Source organism: Nematolebias whitei, chromosome 10, assembly GCF_014905685.2.
Source record: "Nematolebias whitei isolate Nwh7 chromosome 10, NemWhi1, whole genome shotgun sequence".
NCBI lineage: Eukaryota > Metazoa > Chordata > Actinopteri > Cyprinodontiformes > Rivulidae > Nematolebias > Nematolebias whitei.
In genome coordinates, this window is record NC_056507.1 from 15622736 (window position 1) to 15633457 (window position 10722).

A 10722-nucleotide genomic window follows, 5' to 3' on the forward strand; every position below is an offset into this window, starting at 1 on the left:
GTAAAAAAAATGGAACAATTTCAGAACAAGGTCGTCGTTCTGAAAATTGGGAAAACATTGAATATCCCATCGTATATAGTGCATAATATTGTAAAAATTAAAAAAAAGAATCTGAAACAAAATATATATACTGTATATATGGGAGCAAAGGACAAGGTTGGAAGCCTGTGAGATTCAGGTCCTCAGGTGGCACTTCATTTAAAAAGTCAGATTTTTTTATTTTCTTGCACATGTGAAAGGCACCATCAATGCACAAAAGTATAAACAACTTTAAGAATATGTGCTCCCATCCAGCAAAGAATCCTTTATTGAAGTCTCAGGTCTGTTGAACATTTAGACATACATCCAAGAAGAACGGGACAACATTCTCCTCCAGAAACTGGTCTCCTCATTTCCTAGATGTTGACAGACTGTTGCTATGTCAGGAGATGGTCCACAGTGAAAAACAGGACCATGTCCAAACTTTTTGATGTTTGTCGCTGACATTTTTTATTTTTTTCCAAAAATGCCACCGTTTCTTAACTTAATATATTCCACTGTGAATAAAATATGGGTTAATAAGATTTGCAAATAGTTTAATATTGTGTTTTTATTTACTTTTTATACAGTATCCCAACTTTTATGCAACTGGGGTTGTTCATTAAGAAATAAAATAAAATTCCAGGCTGGTTTTGTGTACCAAGTTTTACTGGGAATAGGCAGAGCAGCAGCAGGTGTATTTAGACCCAACCAAAGTAGGACAAAATTAATCAATTGCGCTCCCGTGCTTTGACGTGTTTACAGCGCAACAGCTCAGCCAAATGAAAGAATAAACATCATTTATTCCAGTAGACGGACACCCTTGTTGCTCCTGCCTCACCATTACACACTATTATTCACGAACATGCTTTGGCATTGATAGATGCCTTCTGCTTCATTAGCTGCAGTCTGCTCTGCGAATCACTTACACAATCTCAAACAGCTTTAGCTAGAGGTCTAATGAGGCAAACAGCAGACGGGGTGAGTTACATCACGTGAGAAACGACCTAATTTTAATACAAAAATAATGTCAAGAAATTCATTTGGTGGTGCTGCCATTTTTAGACATTTGGCAAAACATGACAAATATCAATGGCAGCTTTAATAAAATAATACATCAGTCTTTACACCATGAACGCCATCTGTGCTCTATCTTGTAAAACCAAACAATAATAGCATTAAAGTTATAACAACGTCCTTTTTTTTTTTATTTAAATTTACAGTTTGCTGTTCTTTTGAAATTGGGACACAAGTCCTAGCACTTGTTCGGACGCGGTGACGACTTTGTTTTGAAGATATAACGAGCTGTTTTTAGAAGTCTTGTTCAAAAAGTAACGATAGTTCACCATGATTCCACAGGAGTTCGCGACACCTCTTGGGCTGGTGTCAGCTCGCCAGTTGAGCCGCCATATGGTGGCACCGTTTTGCAGATGGAAGTTAGCCACTGGATTGAGTGCGTAGCCTCTTCGCTTCTCCCCGTAAAGGTACCAGGCGCAGAGACGCATCAAGACCGGCTCCAGAACAGTGGAGAGCCTCTCTGAGCGTGCCCACTCACTGGTAATAACGAGCTTGCGGAGGGAATCAGCAGCAGGGGTGCCTGGGGATGAGTCAGTGACCTGTTGCACCTCCCTCCACTCCTGCTCCGACAAAAGATCTGAGCCGCGGCCCTCCTTCCTGTACTGGCTCAGCAGGCTTTGGAGCCAGGAGGAGAAGCCTGGGATGGGCGACAAACTGGAGAACTGGGTCAAGTGAGGGAACTCGCTCTGAAAAATAGAGAAAGAAGTAACGGAGAAGAGTAAACACATCTGCTGAATGTAAGGAAAGTCCTTGAAATGAGTATTTTTTTTTTTAAACAACTGAAGGTGAGGAAATTATATATTTATAAGCAGAACTGATGCACGACTAAAATAAGATTATTAGAGATCATAAACTTGACTGAAGAACTTAGTCCAGAGCAGTAAGCAGGATTTAGGGCTTGTCAGTAAGCAGGATCAAATGCTTGTGCACATCAAGAAGAAGAAGAAAAAAACATGTTAAAATTGTTGTTAAAATTAAACAATGGGAACAAAAAGACAAATTAGCTACAAAAAAAAACAGCAGAACAGCAGCTAAAAGCTAAAGAAAATAGCAAAACAAAAACTACAAGCTAGAATTAGAAAAACAGTAGTGTGAAGGATCTACCCCTCACTAACAGGAGCTGCATGTACTTTTTATGATCTAAATTAACTTAATGCATACATGTATTTTTTGTTTGTATTTGGGGAAAAGGCTTAAACCTGGTGATCAAATTATTAGTTTAACTTTAAGATGTTGTTCTGATCATTCTCTTCTTCTTTGAGGTCACCGGGTCATGTGTTGCCATGGAAGCGCCGCCATGAGCAGCGCTGACAAGGAACTGGTGTTTTCAATCAGCCTCACTGGGAAAAGCCACACTGACTGAGAGGGAGGGGAGATGTTCTGTTGTTTAGCTTCAAACTGTTTAAATTAAGTTATTGTTTTAAAATGTTTGTTTTCTCTAGAGATTTAATTTAGTTAAGTGTGTTTTATTTTCATATAGAAAATGTAAATGTTGGCTCCACCCCTTTTAATTAGAAATGGTACAGTCTCATGTTTTAAAATCTGGGTAGTTTAAAACAGGTGGCACTCTGTTACTTGATGGTGGGTGAGGAAAGTGGAAACCTTGTATTTCTGCTGTGAAGCTGTAAGAACAATGTTTTTGAAAAAGTATATATATATATATATATACATATATATACACATATATATTTTTAAGCCCAGAAGGCTTTCACTCTGCCCTTAAGCCTTACAAGTAGATAAAAGCCGAAATGAGCAAATAGATAAAACTTAAAGCTAGCACAACAATAGCTAAAAGCCAAGGCAAGGAGAAAACATTAGCTGAAACTAAAATTATCAAAACCGCAGCATAAAAACTAAAACCGGCACAACAGTGAACTAAAAGTAGAAAACCAAAAAATGAAGCAAATATCCTGAAATTTCAAAGAGCACCGTCTCTCACAACTCTAAAGTGAATGCAATGCATTTCTGTGATAAAATAAAATTAGTTAAATAATAAAAAAACAAAACATCAAAGTAACAAATACCAAAGTCACAGTTTTAATTTCAAAAGGAACAAATTATAATGTCAAGAAAAATGTGTCAAATACAGAAATGTTTAGGAAAAAAACGTCTCTTAAAGATTCAGAACGTCTTTTTTTGTTTTCCCTAGTTTCGCTCAGAGTCCAGAATCATTTGAATTCATGCAAAGAGCTGCAGAATCTCCTTAACCTGCTTTAACAGCTGAGAAAAGAGCTGCAGCAGGAATGAAGAGGAGATAACAGGATGCATGTAGAAACAGATAAGAGGAACTAAACCTTTGATCCTTTTTTGGGATGTAAAGGGCAACAGTTTTGTAGCTGCGGAAATAAGAAGGAGAAATATTCGACCTCTGTGTCGAAGCACAATCAAAGTTTTCTTGTTTGTGCTTGGGTCCTGCTCGACCCTTCACTCCCTCAGACTTCATTAGGAATCAGCTCCCCGCTTCGCGATCCTGCTCTTCAGATGGAGATGAATGATCCTCTCTGTTCTACTTCACTCTCTTTCTCTCCTCCTCTTCCATCTCTTGCACTCTCACCTATAATATCTGTTCTTTTCTCTCAACTGCCACCCCCTTCTGCGTCTCGGTCCCATCAGGGCCACACAAACCAGTTATCCACTCACTTGTCTCATGAAATCTCTGCCCAGTCTCCTTTGGCAAAAAGTGTCACTCTCCTCCCGGGACCTATTTTTGTGCTTAGGTGTCCACTTTAAAAAGTGATGGAAAAATAAGTCAGGCTGAGAAGGAATGGATGTTGATGGAAGTGGGAAGTCTCAGAAAACTCATGGGAAGACATGTTTTCTATTCGTTTACCTTGATTCCAGCACAAATCAAACCACTTTCACTTTTGTGTCTCTCCTTTTAACTCCATCGTTTTAAGCAAGACGGTTCTAGATTAAGAATCGAAAATTTAACTGAAGAAAAAGTGATAGAAAGAAATAATGTAGGCAGCAAACCAGTGGGGGAAAAATAAAATGGAAAGAATCAGAGGAAAAGAACAAGCTACCTTTGGGGTCTAATCTACAAAGACAAGCAAGACATTCACTCTTCACCTTAAGTCATAGCTGTAACGTTTTCTCTCCTACTTCAGCATCCATCCATCATCTCTGCTATCCTTCTGTGGCCAAGCTGACCCTTTCATCACCTCTGTGCGAGGCAAAGCTCTGTTAGAGACCCTGGATCTCGACACATTACAAGTCTGGTTACTAGTGAATGCTGAACTCACAATGTCAGGGTCAGACATATGAATCCCACACGGTTCATAAAAAATACAAGCATTCATGCTTTAGACAGAAAAAGAAAGAAAACAGAAGTTTAAAACCCCACACTGAACCTTAGCAAATCTGAAGAAGTGCTGACAAAATGCTCACATTCAGGAGGACGAGGCACCAAAAGTTGTCCTGACGTACTGTAACTGCAAAAACTAGATTAGGATTCATTGGAATAATGTTTGATTAATTGATTGATTGACAATTCAAAACTCATATTTAACACTCTTCTGTGTTTTTATCGGTTTTAATTGAACATTTTATATAAATCACAAATGCGTGTTTGCGTGAAAAAGGAAATGTGCAGACCATCACCAAACCATACCATCACCATACAATTTTATTTATAGAGCACTTAAAACAGCTACAAGGCCAACCAAAGTGCTGTACAGACAGAACAACAGACAACACATGAAGCAATATATAAAATGAAGTCAATCAAATATAAACATAAAATCGATGCAGATAATAAATATGATGACAAACCAGTGTGGAGCATACAGGTTCAAAACACAGATCAGGTGTTGAAAGCTACTGAATAGTAGTGAGTTTTTAAACAGGATTTGAAAACCGAGAGGGAGGGGGCCAGTCTGACAAGCAGAGGTAACTCGTTCCAAAGTCTTGGTCCTGCTACAGAGAAGGCCCCGTCACCTCTGCGCTTAAGACGAGTTCCTGGAACTGTGAGGAGCAACTGGTCCACTGACCTCAGGGAACGTGGTGGGACATACGGTTGTAGCAGATCAGAGAGATGGGGGGGGGGGACTGTTCAGTGATTTGTAGACATACATGAGTATTTTGAACTGGATTCGAAAGTGAACCAGTAACCAGTGCAGTGAGGCCAAAACTGGTGTAATGTGCTCTCTTTTGCCTGTACTGGTTAAAAATCGGGCTGCTGCATTCTGAACCAGTTGTAGTCGTGCAATGGAGGTCTGACTGATACCAAACAGGAGTGAATTGCAGTAATCAAGCCTAGATGTAATGAATGCATGTATTACTGTCTCCAGGTTCTTTTAGGACAATATGGGCTTCAGTTCAGACAGCCGCCTCAGTTGGAAAAAACACGATTTAACAATCACTAAGACACCAAGGTGAGCTTTCCACAGCTAAAAACATTTCTTGTGACCTTTTCTGAGGTTTTCAACTGGAAGATGCAAACAACGCACAAAGCAGAAAAGAAAATGTATATTTTGAGAAATAGCTAATATTATTTTTAATGGTCTTTTTAAGTATATAACTTGTGCTGGCAAGTGCCGATGTTTTGAACCACTTTGGCCATGGCTGCCTCAGACAAGTCGACGGGGGAGAAGGCGGACTCCAGAAACCATCTTATCACCATCAAACTGGTTGGCCCACTATAGCTATGTTTACATGTGCAAAATTCTTTGATCGGATTGAAATGTATTTGAATAAAATAATCCAAATGTATCGTTCACATGGGCACAATCCGTTCACGACGAGTGTTTACATGCAGCGGGCTTTTATTCTGAATAGAAGTACTGACATGTGCAGAGTAGGGGTGCACCGATTGCAGTTTTCTGGCCCATCACTGATTTCTAAAAAGTCTGACCTGCCGATTCCAATTTTGGCTGATACCGATTTTGTTTTATAAGCGACACTGTCGGGTGTTATAAGGTCACAATGCACCTTCAATTTTCCAATATTATTTTACTGAAAAACATACCATTGAACAATATCCTAGAAACAATACAAACTTGTTTTAACTGGCCATGAGGTAGTGCTCTGAAATAAATGAAGTTCGGACAAGTTTTGTTAAAACTAAAAAAAATTGGTAAAATTGGTTTCTCATGCAAGTATCGGCCGATTTCCTATTTCCCCAAATTAAGAAAATCGGGGCCGATAAGTCTGCCGGCCGATCGACTGATCGGTGTACCCCGAGCGCAGAGTGGTAAACTTTCCTTAAAAAAAAAAACACAGAAAAAGAATTTCTACTTCCGTGATTAACATAGGCAAAGCTGAGCACCCAAAATGAACCTGCGCCAGGTTTTAATGACAATGGAGAAGTTACTGCACTTCCTGATTGAGCTACAGGCAATACATTTTGAGCTCTTTCTAAGTTTCTAGTAGAAATGTTGTGTCGCTCACCCGACATATTAGCATCTAGCAAGGCAGAAATACGTGATGTAGACAGGTCGCACATGCACAGTCAGGTTAGTTTTCCACAATAAGAATAAAACAGTCAGATTAAGTGTTTACATTCGCACCGTTCGGATTATGAATTGGCATAAACCACCCGTTTCATTTGGATTACAAATTCATTCGGATCGGGCTGAATCAACAAAGAATAATCCGAATGGGACGTTTACGTGACACATTTTTATTCTGAATGGCTGTTTAATCCGATTACTTGTGTCCATGTAAACATAGTTTATGTGAGTGTGCTACTTATGGGACTGAGTTTGTTGTGGCTCCTCGGACTGATGGAGTTCTTTGAATGAAGGAAGAAACTTTTCAACAACAAAAAAAGAAACCATCCAGATGACCTGACAGAATTTTTTTTACCTGGATTATTGAAGGTGAACTTTGATGTTCTGCTGGTAAGGTTTTATGTTAAAAATGCCATTGCTATTGTTGAAAAAGAATTAAGCCGGCCCCCTGAAATTTAGCAATATGTATATTTTGAGTAAAACTGATAAAGACAGTATCTGTTTGGGTGCTCGGCTGAGGTGAAAGAAAGCTCAACGATGTTTGTGTCTGTAGGCTGTTTATGTTCTAAAATAAACAAAATGTTCTGTCTTTACAAGATTACTGTGTGCTTCAAGAGATACTGATAAGCATGTTTCTCCTTCCTTCAAATCAGAGCCTTTAATGTCAGACTGATTACACTGCCTGACGGTGCAGCAGGAAGTCACCTACACTGACACTGGCAGCTGTTTCAGGCTCCTGAAAGGTCACTCAACAAGTTAACCTGTTAAAAGTCTCCACCACAACAAGAAGATGACTCCACACAGAATATGGTGTAGATTGTTTCTGTAAATCATCGCAGGATAAAATAAATGCATTGCAAGAAGTATTTTTTACCAGTAACCGTACTTGCCACCATACACGTCACACGCGGTATAAGTCACATCAGTCCAAATATGTCTAATAAAGTGGAAAAAAACATAAATAAGTCGCTTCGCCGTACTAGTCACATCTATTATGCATCATTGCTGATGAATCGCGTTTATTATGAGTCACCGCTGAGCCACCCGGAAACATGGGCCGGTGTGCCAAAAATCGATTGGCTGCCAAATGGCGGCTGCGGGAGCGTGCATGGGAGGACTTTAACAAGATTAACACTTAAAAACAATTATTTGTTTGCTCGACATTATAGTAAAGGTGTGTCTCAGTTGAATTTTTCCTTAATAAATGCACTGTAATGGTCAAATCAGCTGCATTTCGCCTGGGTAGTGTGGCAAAATGCAGCTGATTTGATGTTTGCTCCAGGAGTTCCGGAGCGAGACGAAGGTGGCTTGTATGGCAAGCCAAATGTCTCATTAATAGCCACTTTTACCTACCAGTATTAATGAGACACTTGGCTTGCCATATTCGTCGAGGGCCCTCTAGCGGCTGAAAATGGTAGTGGTCAATATTTTCCATGTCAGAATGAACAAAATCATCAGATCTCAGCCAAAAATTGGGTTATAAATATGAGGAGACAAACTTATATTATTCGCTTCAGTGTATAAGTCACAGAACTTGAAAATTTATGCAAAAAGGTGTGCCTTATACAGCAAAAAATACAGTACTTAAAAAAAAAAAAAAACTTTCAATACTATTTAAAATTTTTGGGCACAACAGATTTGTAATTACTGCTCTGCTCTTTTGTAGGTTAGCAGTAAGAAGCTAAACCAAAGCAAATGTATAGACTGTGTGTTCTGATAAAAAGATGGAACTAAAACATCAATTTACACATTTTATAGACCATCTAATGAGGATTTTTCTACTTCAGCACACTCAGTTCTTAAACAGAAAACCTTAACACTAAAAGAAAAAAAACACACACTACTGTGTCTGCTGAGCTATGTTCTCATTATTAAAAACTGCCTGTACGTAATTCCATGTGCAACAATCCAAACAGTCCTATAAAATGAGTAAATACAGTTGAAGGAGCTTAAACCAGATTTGGATGAAGATATATATATTTTTTTTTTTTAACCATCTGTGGGTGTGGTGAATTTTTCTACTCTATATCGTCTTAAGACAGAAACAGGTGAAATAAAAATAAATGTCTTCATTACAATGTTAATTGAATTTGTTTATTATAATAAACAGACACACGTCACACAGGATGCTTTCATGCAGCCTGCAGGAGGGGTGTGTATGACAAAAAGTCCAATCCAGCTTTGTAGCTCTCCTTCATGTGATAAGAAAGACATAAAAAATGGGTCAGAAAGACATTGTGCTCTGTGTTTTCCGATAACTGAGCTGATCGTCATATGTACTCCTGTTCCATTTAGATTAAACAAAAACCTAGTTAGACAAGACCTATCAATTATGAGATGTATTCTATTTTGATACACAGGCTTCATGATTCATCATTATTTCACAACACCCTGAGACACAGTATTTTCCCACTGAGAAAACAGACACATAATATGGATTTATATTTAAGGTAAAGCATCATATTTAAGGTAAAATACAAAGTTCTCTGTGACTGTGGGTTAAAGTGGCTTTTTAATGCTTTCTTTAGGATTTCAATCATTTAACAAAGAGCAGGAGTGACCATATATGAAGGGCCCTTATGTGCTTATTAAGAGCGATGAATTAGACGCCATTAATGCCTGTTTGATGAGTGCCGTCATGTCTACATGTACCATATATGGATTTAAGTGTCATAAGATGTTAGTACTGTTATTAAGTCAGATTAGTACACTATGTTATGGCTTTAATAGTACAAAATGCAGCACTGAAAGTAATACAAAATTATATTTATGACTCCACACTGAGTCTAAAATATAACTTCTAACATGAAGTCTTCTTTTGCAGTTGCACTTTCACTGCTCTTTTATTTTTTTTGCCACCTGGGAGACAGCTGAATACCCAAATGACTTTTTGATACTCATCACACAGCCAAAGAGCTCTTTAAGAGTCAGCATCCATACCTTATGTTTGCTGTTATAAGCTGTGTAGCTGCAGTGGGAGAGCATGGTTTCCAAGCGTCACAGATAAATTATTATATTTAGATAAGGGAAGAAAAAAAAACAACTAATAAATATACAAATAACTTGCTTTACCTCAGATTTACCCAAGCCAAAACTTTACGGAGATCTCAAACAAAACTGAATGCATAATTTAGATTGGTTTGGGCTTTGAATTTGCAAAATCCTATTAATGCAAATGTATGTAATTGAATCATTTTTGCACAGTAAAAGTGAGCCAAGAACCTAGATGTGCTACCTCCTGGGTTCTTATAGTAAATATTAGTTAATGGGGGAAAACAGACTTCCGGAACGCAACTTGTAACTGCGATGAGTTTAGTTCTGATTTATTTTCTTGCCAAATCCATTATTAATTCCATTTATGCAATTCCTAAAGCAAATTGTTGTTGACAAAGCTGTCACTCAAACCATGCACTGCCCAATTTTACCCACCTGGAGTTCTCGCACCACCCTCTTGATGAGGTAGTTGCCCAGCTCCACTCCTTGCAGGCCAGCCTGGGTGGAGGAGATGGAGTAGAAGATGGCTGAATTGATCTTGTTCACATCCTCTTCTGAGTCAAGAGTGGCAAACTCACGAACAATACTCTAAAGGGAAAAAAAAAAAACAAAGAAACATCCTTGCTGAGTCATCAAATCAAACTGTGCATTTAAATCGCTTTTATACGTATTCCATGCTTCAGAGCTGAGGTGAAGACAGAATTTTTTCTTAACTGCAGCAGGGTCAGAATTGTAGGAATCAGTGCACAATTTCACACTAAAAGCATTCTCAAATATCACTGTTATCAAACCATCTTTTCTAAGCACGAACCATCAAGCACTGTACAGGTGGCTCTCTGGAGATGGGCAGTTTAAAAGTAAGCTCCTTTTTTTTTTTTCCACACTGAAATAGTCCATTTTCTGACTGACCTCTAAGACACCATGGAGTGGGGAAAAAAGCACATTATTCGAACCTGTATGTTATCAGAGATGTCCTCAGTTAGAGCCACGTGCAGCACAACCAAAGGCTCTCCTGGCATGGCAGCGTGGGTGAAAGCATAGCAGCGTCTGTACGATCCCACTCGACGCTTCAGATCAGTCCAGTTCCTTATAGGGTGCACCGCTTCATACCTGTCAGAAGGCTCATAGTCAGTCTTTTATTATTATTATTATTATTATTATTATTATTATTATTATTATTATT

At 38.6% G+C, this 10722-nt stretch overlaps 1 protein-coding gene across 1 annotated transcript in view; it reads right to left on the minus strand.

Moving 5' to 3' along the window:
* Positions 1-767: 767 nt before the first annotated feature.
* Positions 768-10722, minus strand: part of mlycd (malonyl-CoA decarboxylase) — a 19141-nt gene continuing 9186 nt past the window's right edge. Inside the window, exons 3-5 of the mRNA XM_037682699.1 lie at positions 10493-10649; positions 9975-10127; positions 768-1781 (exon numbers count right to left, since the gene is read on the minus strand). Coding sequence (XP_037538627.1) covers positions 1236-1781; positions 9975-10127; positions 10493-10649 — 856 coding nt within the window. The 3' untranslated portion in view covers positions 768-1235. The remainder of the gene's footprint in view (positions 1782-9974; positions 10128-10492; positions 10650-10722) is intronic.